The 16,402-nt window shown below is 44.2% G+C and overlaps 1 protein-coding gene across 5 annotated transcripts in view; it reads right to left on the reverse strand.

Moving 5' to 3' along the window:
* GK (glycerol kinase) overlaps window positions 1-16,402 on the reverse strand; it is a gene marked incomplete at its 3' end in the record, with an annotated part of 127,241 nt that overhangs the window by 64,146 nt on the left and 46,693 nt on the right. For all 5 annotated transcript variants that reach the window (XM_081952248.1, XM_081952244.1, XM_081952245.1 and 2 more), the window contains exons 7-8: window positions 2,391-2,500; window positions 181-247 (exon numbers count right to left, since the gene is read on the reverse strand). In XM_081952248.1, the coding sequence (XP_081808374.1) occupies window positions 181-247; window positions 2,391-2,500 (177 nt within the window). The remainder of the gene's footprint in view (window positions 1-180; window positions 248-2,390; window positions 2,501-16,402) is intronic.

Consider the following 16,402-nt stretch of genomic DNA (forward strand, 5'->3'; position numbering starts at 1 on the left):
TTATCCGGAGTCCATTGGAGTTCAGCAGCTTATAAATTCAAATAAATAAATAATGGTAATAATATTCTTCCTGTTAGATAAAACTTGTTTTATAAAATATATTTCAACTTACTACCAAGTAGAACCCATATATGCAATATCAATTAAGTAAAACTATTTGCTTAACATTTACATACGTACCAGTAATCCATAGATTTCTGAAGAACTTCGCACTTTGGGAAGCATTTCCATTGGAATTTCAAAAAAACTAGAAGTGTTTTTAAAAAGTTAGTGTGAATTCTTCCTTGCTGGTAAAAATTAAAGTTTTCATTTCTTTTCATTTTTTTAATATGTCTGATACATTTGGAAACATATCAGATTATATAAAATCATTTATTATTTAAAATTCTATATTTATAGAAAACAATATAAAATTTACCTTAGTATACATATACATATATATCCGTATAAAATATAAAAATGTACAAGAAATCTTTATTTGGTCATAGATCAGCAATAAAACAAGAGTTATTTAAGATGAAAGGAAAAATATACGGTAGTTATTTTAAAATGTATTTAAAAGGCTAGAGTTAATACTATGATACATTATGCACAGTACTTGGCTGTGGTCAAGGAAATAAAATCAAATTTATTTTGAGAAAAAACAAATTGGAATGTTTTGTAAAGAGTGGAAATAATAATTCCTGGAGAGCACCTTCATAGAGAGGCAATACAGTATTCTATCTATTCAATTATTCCTCCACCATATGGACATAGCCTCTGCTTCAAGGGGATATTTTGGTATCTTCCTTCAGTAATGGCTGTTGAGAGGACATTGAATCTGGCTAAGGAAAAGGTCCTTCTGAATTTTGGGATTGTTATGCCACTGAGATATCCAGCTGGCTAGATATATGCAAAAAAGCTAAACAAGTGTTTCTGGATAAAGCTGGAAAGTCTGCTTGCATCAATAGTCTGCTGTTTGAGATCAGCTAGTCACATTCATAGCCCATCAAGGTTTTGGGTAGCCACGAAAAGATATAAAGTTGCAATTTAGCATGCATTGCCTGGATCCAGAAACATTGGAAACTGTTAATAATAATCAAAGGTGGCACACGGAGCCATTTGTCAGGGCACGCGAAGCGCTGCCCTGTCAGCTGGCCAGCACACGCATGTGCGCGCTGGCCAGCTGAGTTCACCCTTTTTTAAAGGCATTTTTCGCCCTCCCCAGGCTCCAGAGGTTTTATAGGAGCCTGGGGAGGGCGAAAAGAGCCTCCCCTGCCCCCCGTAGGCCCTCCGGAGGCTTCAGAGCTTCCCTGACGCCTTCGGAGCGCTCAAAACGGCCCTCCGAGCAAACCAGAAGTCACTTCCTGTTTACTCGGAGGATCGTTTTGAGTGCTCTGAAGGCTTCAGGGACCGTCCGGAGGCTTCCCTGAAGCCTTCGGAACGCTTAAAACGACCCTCCGAGGAAACCGGAAGTGACTTCTGATTTGCTCGGAGGGTCGTTTTGAGCGCTCTGAAGACGTCAGGGAAGCCTCCGGACGGTCCCTGAAGCCTTCGGAATGCTTAAAACGACCCTCAGAGCAAACCGGAAGTCACTTCCGGTTTGCTCGGAGGGTCGTTTTGAGCACTCCGAAGGCTTCAGGGACCGTCCGGAGGCTTCCCTGCACCTCTGGGGGGGCGTCCGGGGGGGGCGGGGGAGGCTGTTTTCGCCCTCCCCAGACTCCTATAAAGCCTCTGGAACCTGGGGAGGACAAAAAAACCATGTAAAAATGGGGGGTCACGCCTGTAGCGCGACCCCCCCTGCACTCCCCCCACTTATGGCATGCGAGCCAAAAAAGGTTTGCCATCGCTGGGATAGAACTAGGCAAACTGAAAGGATATAGCAGATAGCAATGTAGAAATTGTGCTGTCTACCTGGCGATTTTTCCAGGTGACACTGATAAACATAATCTGAGTATCCATTTAAAGCACAGGTGTCAAACTTGGGGCGTCATGTTGCCGTTACATGACGTTTCACGATGTTTTTCCCATTTGCAGAGCTGAGGTGGTTGTAGCCTATACATGATGCACCCGGCCCATGGGCCACCAGTTTGACACTCCTGTTCTAAAGGGAACAATAATAGAGTAGATGGCTCAGTGATTCTAGTGAGCCATCTTTGCAAGAGTGTCCTTATGGTACTCTCCACAGAAAATTCTGAGGGCAATAAGCTATTAATTTTAACAGCTATTAAAATTAATTATTCTGTTTACTCTTATTTCTAAAAAAACCAGATTAAGATTTTAATCTGACATGTTAAACACAATTTTTATTTATTTGTCAAATTTATATGGCCACCCACCTCATACAAAGTGACTCTGGGAGGCATACAATAAAACCTGTTATTTCAAATATGTAAAAATAAATTACTTACTTGCAGAGCTCATCATCCCACTCTAATGAATGGATGTTAAACAACATTGTCCTACTGGCATTGGTTACGTCAGTGCAATGAATACCTCCATTTTTTCCACCAGTCAAACACTTAAATGAATGAATAAACAATTTTGATCATTACTGCATAACTGGAAAATTAATAGAAGAAATATGCAAGCTACATTTGCTATTATTTACAAAAATTAACTATAAGAAAATAATCTCTTAGGTACAATGTTAACCTAGTATGTTCTGTGTATGTGTGTGTGAGAGAGGTAGGAGGAACTAACAAGATAGATGCCATATAGGTTAGGACTCCTTTTACTGTAATAGATATAGTAATAGAACCTTGCAAGTCTGAATGCACTTCCCATCTTATTTTATCTTTATGTGATACTAAGTAGGGGCTTATCTTAGATGTTTTCTCAATTTTTTTTTCTTGGTTCAGGTTCCTCTTTCCCAACTCTGTGATTGTATGTGAAAATGACCTTGGGAGATGGGAGATAAAATTCTGCTGGATAGGATAGGATAAGATAAGATAAGAGAGGGCATAGCTTTCAGAATGCATAATGGGCAGAGAAAGAAATTCCTCAGGCTGTAAAAGAGGCACCAGGAGATTTGTATTATCAGACTTTCAAGATTCTGTTAATGTATCTTTATGATTAAGTAGAATTAGCTCATCTGGTTGTGTTTCCTATCTGATCTACGTGGAGTGCTGATAGACTGGTGCCTTAGTGGCAGCTATTCTCTTGTCCTTTAAAGCCATTACCTATGCCTGCTACAGTGTGTGATGAGACAGAGAGACAGAGAGACAGAGACAGAATTACTCTGTTAATCTGTAATTATGAAGTTGACTTCAGTTCTTATAACATCAGTTCTTAAAGACCTTAACATTGTAACGTTCTACTATTAAACATGGATTATATTAGAGATATAAATGCCTAAAAGAAGGCATAACTTGCTAGGATCTTTAGCTGTATACATTTTTCTCATTCTTTCATCATATATTTACTCGATGTATAAGAATAAATGGATATCTATATCTAAATCAGAATTTCCCAAATCTAGGTAAATTACCTAAAATTTGCAAAAATTGTTTTTTGAGGGGATGAAACATGAACCTATTACACAATCACAACAAGGACATTTAAATTAACTGAAAGTGTTTTACCTATATTGAGTAAAAAGGATCTTTGATAAGCAGTTTTGGGTAATGAAGGAAAAAGCACTAATTTAGAATATTACTAAACCCAACTTTATTGCTTTTGATCAATGTTGAATGAATGTGAGAGCATATTTGTCCATCAAAGATAATTTGCATTCATTACTCATTTATTCTGCTAATAATGTTTTAGACAGTCTATAAATGAATACTAATGTTCCTGAGAATATGACAAAGGAAATTTAAATTTAATATGACAAAGGATATCTAAGGGGCCAAAAGAATTGACCCTCTAGAGGAAGAAGACAGATGGAAACATGTCACTCATAGAAAAAAACACAAACCTAGTATAAAATCCCTGTCCAACCCAACCAACTTTGAAAGCAGCCCCATTGGTGCTAGGCAATTGATTTCATGGACTCTCCCTGGAAGAAAACATGCAGACACATAGAAAAGAAATATCATTAAATATCCCTAAAAAGGTAACACCATCAAATGCTTCTGTGATAGATAGAAAAGTACCCCAAACCTCCTTAGGAAAAAAAAGGCAAGTGTTGGTGAGAGGAAATTCAATTCTTAAGGAACAGAACCAGCCATCTGTAGACCAAACAGTCAATCTAGAGAGGTATGTTGTCTCCCTGGAGCTAAAATCAAAGATGTGGCTTAGAACCTAACCAAAATAATAAAACCCAAAGATTACTACCCTTTTCTACTACTACATGTAGTAATGAATGACACAAAAAGGCTTGAAAACAATATTGAGTAATTACAAGCAGCTAGGCAAGAAAGTCAAGGACTTAGGTGCACAGGTAGTTTTTTTTTATCTATACTGCCAATGAAAGGACAACATTCGGTAAGAGAATAAAGAATTCTAGAAGTGAACCACTGGCTAAAAGGTTGGTGTTGCCAAAACATTTTTGGATTCCTGGACCATGGTCTCTACTATCCCCATGATGGACTTCTGCCAAGGGATGGGTTGCGCCTCAACAAAGACTAGGAAGAATGTTTTCGAAAAACAACTGGCCCAATTTATCAGGAGTGCTTTAAACTAAAATTGAGGGGGGGAGGGTGACCAATCTTTAGGATCTCCAAGACCTAATTCCAAGCAAAAACCCCTAGAAATAATGAAACAAGGGGGGATGGGAAGAAAGGCAAACACAAACACCAAATAGGAGACATAGGAGGCATACCCAGAGTCAGACATAAAGATCTCAAGTGCCTATATACAAATATACAAAGTCTGAGGAACAAACAAGGTGAACTTGAACTATTAATACATGAAGGTAGATATGATATAGTTGGAATAACAGAAACTTGGTGGGATGAAACCCATGATTGGAACATACTGATAGAAGGATACAAACTGTTCAAAAAATCCAGACCCCATAAAAGAGGAGGTGGAGTTGTACTGCATGTAAAGGACCACTATATTTCTACAGAAATGCATGAAACAAAAGATGAGAACCTCCTAGAATGCATATGGGTCAATATAAAAGAAAAAAAGAATGACATGGCCATAGATATATATTATGGGCCACCCAATCAAGCAAAAAAAAAAATAGATGTCCTTTTTGCTAACCAACTAACAAATATATGTAGGAAACACACTACAATAATAATGAGGGACTTCAATTATCCTGACATCAATTGGAAAACTAATTATGCACCAAATGAGAAATCAAATAGGTTACTAATCAACCCAGCTGACAACTTTGTTGTCCAAAAGGTAGAGGAGGGGACTTAAGGGACCGCCATACTGAGCTTAATTCTTACAAACAGAGAAGTGATAGAGGGAGTTGAAACTGCAGGAATCTTGGGTGAGAGTGATCATGTCATACTAGAATTCAATACAACCCAAACACAAGCAATAGAACACAATGATACCAGACTCTTAGATTTTAAAAGAGCTGATTTTAATAAACTCAGAGAGAACTTAGGAAAGATTCCTTGGATGAAAATCCTAAAGGACAAAACAACTAAAGCTTGGGAAACTCTGAATAATATGATCATAAAAGCCCACATCAGCACAATACGAGAAATCCAAGAAAAAAGCAGCATGGCTGCATAAAGATTTCTCTGACAAATTGAAAGACAAAAATGACAAGTACAAAAAATGGAAAGAGGGACACACAACTAAGGCAGAATATCAGCAGATAGCTAGAATCTGCAAAGGCTAAGTCAGGAAAACGAAGGATCAGAATGAACAAAGACTTGCAACAAAAGTCAAAGATAATTTTAAAAGTTTCTTCCAACATATAAATAACAAGGAAAAAAAGCAAGGAAACAGTTGGTTTCAGGTAACATGCTCTTTGGGCAAGGCCATGGTATTCCTGCACCTGGAAGAGGAGTGGTTGAAGAGGAGTGTCTCGAATTGGAACGGATTGGAATTGGACCATGTGATGGGTGCAGGGGATGAGTTTGGACTTTTGACTTACTGAGGGAAAGCCCAGAAATCTCAGATTTGGGTTTTCCCAGATATGCCTGTATACCTACTCTAATAAATGGGAGCTTTGAGAAATGCCTTCTCTGAGTTTTCACTGGAGTCTGGGTTTTCTGGAATGCTGACATTAATTCAAATCTCTAAGTAGTCAAACAGCACCCCGAAAGGAGGCTGTCCGCGGTGCTGACCCCAGCACTGACCTGAAACTTGGGCAGTATGAAGACTCAGCAAAGATGAAGGTGAGAGGAGATCACAGAAGGAGTTGTGGGAACAGATATCGGAGAAGTTATCAAGACCTGGTATTCTCCTTCTGAAGACGTGGTGCAAGTGCTTGAAGCTGTGGAGACGACACAAAGGCTAGACACTCAGCCCAAGGAGATGGATTCTTGGAAAAGTTGCCAGTCTGATCCAACTCCAGAGATGGGACTGGAGGAAATACCACCTCAATATCGTTCCAACTCCAGCCCAATGCAGTCAACCCATGAGCCCGAATGGAAGGATGTGAGAATTTTGGGGTCTGACAACTCCCGAGACTGGAACCTCTGTCTTCTTGCTTCCGTCTTGAAGCCAACCGTTGACAGGGCTCCTAGAGCGTTTTTAGAGGCTTGAAGTGGGAAGTTATGCACCATGGTCCCAACCTCCTCAAGTGAGATGGAGTCTAACAACCCACATTCACTTTTACTGATCCAGGATCTGGTGGTAGAAGTCACATGGCATCGACACCCTTCTACTAAGCCAGAGATGACCGATGGATTGGCTCGGTGCAACAGGGTCAAGCAGCAGGAGGGAGATAGCAGATGCAACCGGCATTGGGAATGCTATGACTGCCCTTTGCCCCGTCTCGCCAACTTGCCTTCATTCCTGCTGCAGAATGTATCCCCCCCAGACTGGAGATTCTATCCCAGCCATGGGTGGATCTAGTGTCAATGGACCCCAGCACATATTTACTCTACTTTTGGGGGGATCACCATGGGCCCAATATGCCCCAACAATCCCAACACAGCAGTAGGATCTGATCCAGCAGCCAGTTGGAGCCACCACCCTCTATTGCAACTCAACACCCAAAACAGCAGCCGGCCTCTGTCCAGCTGCCAGCCACAATCCAACCCTTTGTCAGAAACTACCTCGGTAAAAAGTTGGGATGTAAAGGCTGATAGACTAGTGAAACAATTTCTTGAAAATTTTCTGACAGGCTAAAGGGTCCTTCCTTGTGGGGGGCGGGTGTTAAGTGTTTTGATGGACATTACATTAACCCCCATTTTTTGTTTTGTCTATTTCATTTTCCAGGACATGCTTTTGTCTTCAGGGGGGGATGCCTGTCAGCTTTGGAAGCCATATTAACACCGGAAGCTTCCATGCTGCCACATTCTTGTGCTTGGGAAATTAGGAGGGGATTTAGTAGAGAGAATGTAGTTACAAATAATAGCATTCTGCTTTTCGGTCAAGGTCACAGTATTCCTGCACCTGGAAAAGGAATGGTTGAAGTGATGTCTCGAGTTATGACGGATTGGAATTGGGCCATGTGATGGGTGCAGGGATGGGTTTGGACTTTTGACTTACTGAGGGAAAGCCTGGAAATCTCAGATTTGGGTTTTTCTCCATAGTGGTGGAAGTAGCATCCAGGCAGTGTTGACCTTCATCCATTCATTGCGAGGATTGCGAGGACTGAGCCTGACAATTGTTGAAACCACGCCCCTGTCGCTAGGCAAAGTCCAGTTCTGACTCAGTCCCTCAATGAGGATGGATGCACCATCGCTTTGTTCTTGACTGAAAAGAATAATTGAGATATCGGCTTTGTGAGTACTTTGAATGAAGGGATAACATTGTGCTGGGAGCGACCCTGGATGGCTTAAGCCCCTTTTAGACTAGAAGCCTTGTGGGTCTGTGCCTATGAGCCCCCTTGGGGCATAAAGGCTTCGGAAGGGGGCGGCTGTTTAAATTTTGCTGCCTTTAAACATAAACATGGCTTGAATAGCTCTGGGAGCTACAAAGTTCGTCGTTTTAAAATCCGCCACCACCATGCTTCTCTGGCTTCGCCTTCTGACCCTTCTGATTGCGCCCGGACCCTTTGGCTTACCCTGCGTGCTCTGATCATCAGCGGGGCTCGGGGAAACCTTCCGCTGCTCCTGCTTGCAGTCGAGTGGTGAACCGCGGTAGCTTTAACTGTTCAATCGTCAGCTGAGATCCTTTAGGCTACAGCAGAGTGACCTGCGCTTTCAAAAGCGCAAATTTCACCGTGCGGAGCAGCGCGTTCTTCAGCGAGTCGGCTTGCCTGTCAGCGGTCTGGAACGGTTGAAAAAAGGCACGAAGTGCCTTTTTTGTATTTCTGCACCTTTTCTTCCCAATCCAAAATGGCGACCGCCAGTTCTATTGAACCATCGGACACTAATGTTACCATCCCTGGTGAAAGTGACAGGCCCCAAATGGTGGAAGGGCAGGGGGGCTCTCAATCGCCCTCCAGACCTTCAACTTCTAACCCCTCTGACACTGTGAAGGGGCATAAGAAGACCTTAAAGCCTTCAGCCAAGTCTAGCAGGTCTAAAAAGTCTGTTAGACCTGCTTCTTGTTATGAGAAACAGAAGGAGAAAGACTTGGAGCGTATTCACAAAAAGGCTGCATCTAAGGCAGCTCCTCCCTTGCGTTCTACTGATACTCCACAGCTTGCTCAAATGCAGCTGGCTTTGCAACTCTCTCCTGGGGACATACAGGGCAGGATACTTCCCTTAACCCTCTTTTTCCCATTGATATTTCTGCCATTTGGGGGCCAGCGCAGGAGATCAATTCCTCTGCACCTCCTGCAACTCACATCATGTCTCCAAATTTGCAAAGGATGGACACTATGTCATCTACTTCAACTATGCCATCTGCCTTATCAGGCATTAATCAACCAAACCCCCTTTGCATGGTAAATTTCCAGGACATCATTGCAACTGCAGTTTCCCAGGGCATTGCCCCATATCCTGCCCCATACATCCCTGCAACCAATTCGCTCTCACAGAGAGGGACTTGTCCGGGTGCCGTCCACTAAGCAATGCCAGAGGGCGGCGCCGAGGGGTAGGGCCTTCTCTGTGATGGACCCAGCCCTCTGGAATGACCTCCCCCCCGACATTAGGACAGCTACCGATCTCCGCACCTTCCGCACGAAACTCAAGACCCACCTGTTCCAACTAGCCGGCCTGGCCTGAATTATAACTATATTTTCTAATCCCCCTGGATAATTTTTAAATTTTAAATTAAGTTTGACTTTGGGTATTTTAATTGTTTTTAATTGCATTATGTTGTTCTTAACTAATTGATTATTTATTTATTATGTATTGTACAATGTTTTTTGTATATCTCCTCCTTGTTATTTATTTGTTGTGTAATGAATTGTACGCCACCCCGAGTCCCTTGGTGGAGAGGGAGCGGCCTATAAATTGGATTAATAAATAAATAAAATAAATTGCAGCTGGATTGAAGCAGAGGGATACTCAATCCCAAAAGCAAGCAACTCAAGCGCCAGTTTCTGACCAACCTATGGTGCCCCCAGCATCTTTGCCAACAGCGGGTCCCTCGGCACCAGATGAGGAGGCATCACATGACTCTTCTGATTCCAAGGAGGGGGAAATCAAAGAAGCTAAGATGTCAGAGGATGAGGGCAGGGAGCCGGACCAAAAGACCTTTTCTGACCTTTTTCCTCCAACCCTGTTCCCATCATTGCTATATAAGGCCAAGATGGCCTCAAATTTTGGTTCACAACTGGCATTGACCACTCCTCGGCCTACAATTGTTTCTGCTGACATCCTTTTTTCTGAGCAGGCGCCTCCATTGGAAATGATACCGACCCCTAAGATTTTCGTTGACCTGGTCCAACGTCTGTGGGAAGCCCCCACATCCGGCCCAACTCCATCGGCTTCCAACAAAAAGTTTTTTAACGTGGCCAATGACTTGACACAGTTCCTGTCAATCCCATCAATTGATGCTCTGGTCACTGCCATCTACACTTTGGCCAATATGCCGGGGGGCCCAGAAGATGTCCTAAAACCAGAGGGCAAGAAAACGGACCTCACTTTGCAGCGTGGTCACCAGGCAGCGGCATGGGCAGTCTGTGCCTCAACCACTGCCTCCTTTTTCACCCATTCCTGTCTTCTCTGGCTCCAGGACCTGCAACAACGTATCCCCATCACAGACCCCCATCAAGATATCGCCAAACTGGTGGCAGCGGTACAGTTCACATCTGATGCTACCCTTACATCAACCAATTTGCCTCCCGAGCCATGGTGTGGCTTCCCACAGGCTGTTATGGCTCCGCCAATGGCAGGCGGATGTGCGCCACAAATGGCGTATGGCTTCGGCCCCTTTCAAGGGCAAATATCTCTTTGGGGACGCCTTGGACCCTTTTCTCATCGAGAACAAGGACAAGAGAAAGGTCCTACCTACGGTGCCCAAGAAGGGGTTTTCCAGCTCTGCTCCTTACCCCAGGCGGTCTTCCTTTCGTGGCCACGATGGGGGGGGTCGTCCTTTCGGAACCAAGATTATGGTTCGTCCTTTCGGGGGGGTGGACTACGGTACCCAGGGGTATAGGCAGCAGGGAGGATATTACTCTAGGCAGAGGGGTCAATTGGACCGTTACCAGAGGGGCAAATCCACCAAGCGTCCCTTTTGCGGCGGCGGGGAATGTTTTTACCATTGGTCCTAATTTGCCGGCAACTAGTTATCCCATCAGAGGTAGATTGGCCTTTTTCGCCGATCAATGGGATAGGACCTTCTCCGATGCTTCGGTTAGATCTACTGTTCCTTCAGGGCTTGCCCTTGAGTTTATCTCCAACCCCCCCCCCCCAGGCTCTTCAGGGCCTGCCTGTTATCAAACAACCCAACCCGACGATGTCTCATGCAAGAGGCGATTCAACATCTCTTGGATATACGGGCAGTTCAGATGGTGCCAGTGGAACAATACGGCCAAGGATTTTATTCTATACTTTTTGTCGTCCCCAAGGCCTCAGGGGGCTGGAGAGCCATCATTGTTCTTAAAAACTTAAACAAGTTTATTTGTTATAAACGTTTCAAGATGCATTCCTTACAGACTATTTTGAGTAGCGTTAGACACAGAGATTTTTTAACATCAATTGATTTAACGGAGGTATATCTCCACATTCCCATCTTGCCCCAGCATAGGCAGTACTTAGTTTCTCCTACCTTGGTCACCATTTCAAATATATGGCGTTGCCCTTTGGGCTCTCCTCTGCACCTCAAGTGTTCACCAAGGTGCTTGCGGCCCTGGTTGCTGCACTGCGGGAGGTACCTATCAGATTACAGGCACATTTAGATGACATACTCATACAATCTTCATCGCTTAGTCAGGCGCGACTACTATGCAAGCCCTTCGGGTCCATGGGTTTTCGATGAACATACCCAAGAGCCATCTCCACCCGACCTCCATGTTGGTGCACCTCGGTGCCTTAATTGATACCGTTGTTTGTAGGGTATTCCTGTCACAAGAGCGGCAGGATTCCCTTAGGTCATTAGCAACTCAGGTTGCCAGGGAACGCAGGGACTCCTTAGCCACTATCTCCAAATTGCTGGGCACCATGGTGTCCGCCATTGGGATTGTCCCTTGGGCCCGCTTGCATTGCCGACAGCTACAATGGTTTCTCTTACCATTTCAGAAGAGACTATTGAGCTGCTCCTGGGCCAAGGTTCACATTCCTGTGGAGGTTTCCTGCTCCCTCCTTTGGTGGACAAGACCATTGCCAAGGGCCGTCTGTTCAAGGACCAGGACTCGTTGACTCTTAACATGGATGCCAGCCTGTTTGGCTGTGGGGGGCCGCCTCCAGGGGCAGATGGCTCAGGGGCAGTGGGACCAGATGGACCTGTCTCACAGTATAAACTGGTTGGAATTACAAGCGGTCTACCTGGCCCTCCGCCACTTCAAGGACACAGTGGCGGGCAAACACGTCTTGGTACTGATGGACAATATGTCAGCCAAGGTGCATATAAACCGTCAAGGGGGGACCAGATCACGTTTCCTGATGGACGAAGGCATGCAGTTGGGACTTTGGGCCGAGAGGCATCTGCTGTCTCTCTCTGCGGAGCACATTTCGGGGGTGGTGAACGTACAGGCAGACTGGCTCAGCTGCAAGGTTGTGCACAGTGCCGAATGGCGCCTGCACCCATCGATCTTCCGGGACATTGTGAACAGATTTGGCAAGCCGGTGATCAATCTCTTCGCCATCCCCACAACACTCAGCTCCTGCGGTTTTACTCTCAGTTCCCGGCGCAGCAGTCGGAGGGGGTGGATGCACTGAGATGCAGGTGGCCTACGGGTTTCCTTTACGCATTCCCCCCACTTCCTCTCCTGTCTCGTGTCATTCAGAAAATCATAGGAGAAAAGGCAGAGGTGATCCTGGTCACCCCCCACTGGCCATGCAGGCATCGGTTTATGGACCTGTGGACCCTTTTGGTGGACAGGCCCTGGAGGATCCCTCAGGACCGGATCTCCCCTGGAACATCCCGATCCCCAGTGGTTCCAGTTGACTGCCTGGTGACTGAGCGGAGCATCTTGAGGGAGGACAACTACTCCTCCAGGGTCATCCAGACTATCCAGGCCACATGGCATCCCTCAACCGAACACATCTATGATTCCACCTGGAGATCCTTCTGCCCCTGGTGTGCTGGTAAGACTTTGGATCCCATTAGGGTTACTATCCCACACGTCCTGGAGTTCCTCCAGGATGGTTTGGACAAGGGTTTGGCCACAAACACCATCCAATGTCTATTGGCAGCTATTTCTTCCAAATTGAGTTGTGGGGGTACCTCTTCACTGTCCCAGCAGCCCACGGTGCATCGTTTCCTTAAGGGAGTGTCCAACCTTAAGCCACCGGCTTAAATCCCTCATGGGATTTACCCAGAGTTATTGACGCTCTTACAATAGCCCCATTCAAACCACTATGAGAGGTCTCACTTAGGTTCTTAACTTTGAAAGTATCCTTTCTGGTGGCCATCACCTCCGCCACAAGGATCTCAGAACTGCAAGTGCTTTTGGTAAGAGAAGATCTGTGTGTGTTCCATCAGGACCGTATAGTGCTACGGCTGGATCCCTCCTTCATCCCCAAGGTGTGCTCCTGCTTCCACTGCGCTCAGGAACTTGTGTTACCCAATTTCTGCCCACAGTCTTCTCACCCTTTGGAACACAAGTGGCACACCTTGGACGTGAGGAAGGCTCTAAAGATTTATTTGAAAAGGACCCGGCCTTTTCGTACATCAGACTCTCTTTTTGTATCCTTCCAGCCGACATCCCTGTGTAGGAAGGTTTTGTCCGCCACCATAGGCAGATGGTTGCGGGCCTGTATAGCTGCAGCTTATCACTCCCACTCTGTTCCACTTCCAGGTAGATTGACCATGCACTCTACAAGGAGCATTACTACCTCGGCAGTCTGGGCTGCCCAAGCTTCCTTGGCAGAGATTTGTAGGGCAGGGACTTGGGCTTCCCCATCTCCTTTCATCAAGAATTATAAGCTGGACATCTTCGCATCTGCGGATGCAACTTTTGGCTGAAGAGTGCTACAGTCGGTCCACAGGACAAGCACTCTGCAGAACCAATCATAAGCCCTCCCGGAGGGGGGGGGCAATGTTATTTTGGTGCGTCCCAGCCTGGATGCTACCTCCACCACTATAGAGAAAGGGCGTTGGTCCTTACCTGAGACGCCTCTTCTCATAGGGTGGAGGTAGCATCCAGCCCCTCCCAAGACAGGACTGGTTCCTTTGTTCAAGACTTCTTGTTGGGCTTGTTCTCATTGTGGTTTTAGCACATAAGGTTTTTGTGACTGACTTTTGCTTTAGACATCTCTACAGGACTTCTCTACACCGGACACTTGATAACTTGACGTGCTGGATTTCTGGAGGCGATGATGCATCGAGTCTGACATCCTTCGTCGGAACTGGGCTTTGCCTAGCGGCAGGGGTGTGGTTTCAACAACTGTCAGGCTCAGTCCTCGTAATGAGTGGATGAAGGTCAACCCAGCCTGGATGCTACCTCCACCCTATGAGAAGAGGCGTCTCAGGTAAGGACCAATGGCCTTTCCAGATGTGCCTGTATACCTACTCTAATAAATGGGATCTTTGAGGAATGCCTGTCTAAGAGTTTTCACTGGCGTTTGAGTTTTCCGGAATGCTGACATTAAGAAAAAAAATAGTAAGAGAACATCTGTCTGATCTTGACGAATACAAATCACTGGGATCTGACAGACTACACCCCAGAGTTCTACAGGAGTTGGCAGATGTCATCTCACAACCACTGTACATCATATTTCAAAAATCCTGGAGCACTGGAGAACTACCAGAGGATCGGAAAAGAGCCGATGTGGTTCCCATCTTCAAAAAAGGGGAAAAAAACAGACCCAGGAAACTACAGACTAATCAGCCTAACATCAATATTCAAGAAGATACTGGAAATGATAATAAAAAAACAGATCTACCAACATCTAGAAACGAGTAAAGTAATCAACTAGCAGTCATCTTGGGTTTGTTAAAAACAGATCATGCCAAACCAATCTTATTCAATTCTTCAACCTAGTGACTAAATTAGTAGACCAGCGAAATACAGTGGACATAATATAGACTTCAGCAAAGCATTCAAAAAAGTAGATCACAACCTATTTCTTGGTAAACTAGAAAAAAGTAGGATAGATAGCATCACCACCAGATGAATTCGTAACTGGCTGACAAACCATACTCAACTAGTAGTCCTTAATGGGTCTACATCTACATGGAGGGAAGCAAGCAGTGGGATACCACAAGGTTCTGTTTTAGGCCAGTACTCTTCAATATCTTCATAAATGACTTATATGAGGAAATAGAAGAGGAATTTACCATATTTGTAGGTAATACTAAGCTGGCAGGAATAGCTAATAGATTAAAAGATAGGCTCAAGATCCAGATGGATTGTGACAGACTTGAACACTGGGTCCTATCTAACAAAATAAAATTCAATACACTGATGGTAGAAGTGCAAAGAGACACTGACTAGGGTGTGAATCATCTCTGAGTATCTTCCTATAAAGCCTTAGTAAGACTACACCTAGAATACTTCATCCAGTTTTGGTCACCACACTATAAAAAGATGTTGAGACTCTAGAAAAAGTGCAAAGAAGAGTGTTAGGGTGTAACCAACAAGTTGGGTAGACAATATATTGCACAAGGCATGTTATGTATCTTTAAGAGAGGAGATCTGCTAATTAGTAGATTACAGCATTTAAATTGCAGCTGATGTTGTCTCTCTCTCTCTCTCTCTCTCTCTCTCTCTCTTGATTGATGTATGATAACTGCTGTCTAACTGTTACTACTGTTGCTACTACTTACTGTGTGTAAGTTATTTGCTACTTGTATCCAAGTTATCTTGGTAGTATTGGACTGTTTTTTCTGTGTATGACTTTTTGGCTGTGTTTATGGATTTTGCTATATTCTTCAAAAAGTAAAGTTTATTTTGTTACTTTACTATCCATTATTCAGTGTGGTTGCTTTATCTATCGCACGCTGCGTATACTTTACAGGGTTGCTCTGTTATAACCTCGACCTGGGGTTCATTGCTAGTGCTTAACCGCACTAGTACTACTAACATTGGTTATGGGCCCAGACGCCCTGCCTTAATCATAATTTTTTTTTATTTTTTATGCACCACTTTTTGGATAGTTTATTTTTGTGAATATGGCACAAGAACAGTCTGCTGCACTCTCCATGATTACCCGGTTTGATGGAACCAACTATGTTTCCTGGTCCTTGAAGTGTTCCCTACTTCTGCGTAGAGAAGGACTGTGGTCTGTGGTTCAGAACCCACCAGATGTTACAGGTTGGGATCCTGCTGATAATGAGGATGCGAAGAAGATTGCGCAGTTTAACAGGGACAATGAGAGAGCTCTCTGCATTATTGGACTAACACTGAATGACCAGCAACTGGTCCATATTCGTGGCGAAGAGTCTGCTGCTAGGTGTTGGAACACATTGCGGAGAATTTATGTTCGGGACAGTGTGGGTGCTCATATTCATCTCACACGGAAACTGTTTAGAGCCCGTTTGCAAAAAGGTGATGATATGTTGGCTCATTTAGACTTCATGAAGAAAACTTTGCAGGATTTGCAAGAAAAAGAGTTGATTTTTTCTGAGCTTCAACAGGTGTATATTATTCTATCATCGCTTGATGAAAGCTACGGCTCTTTTGTTTCCTCATTGGAAATTCTTTCACGAGTTGAACTGACATTATCTGAGGTTACCGGGAGATTGCTTGAAGAGTCCAGACGAAGAGAGGATAGAGTTCAGTTCAGAGACAATCAATCACAAGAAGAAACACAGTTTTCAACTGTAAATTTTGTTAAGAAATGTTATTCTTGTGGTGGTAAGGGGCATATTGCTAAGAACTGTAAAAATAGCAAGAAAA

The sequence above is a fragment of the Natrix helvetica genome, assembly GCF_964273705.1.
Source record: "Natrix helvetica genome assembly, chromosome: 4".
Taxonomy (NCBI): domain Eukaryota; kingdom Metazoa; phylum Chordata; class Lepidosauria; order Squamata; family Natricidae; genus Natrix; species Natrix helvetica.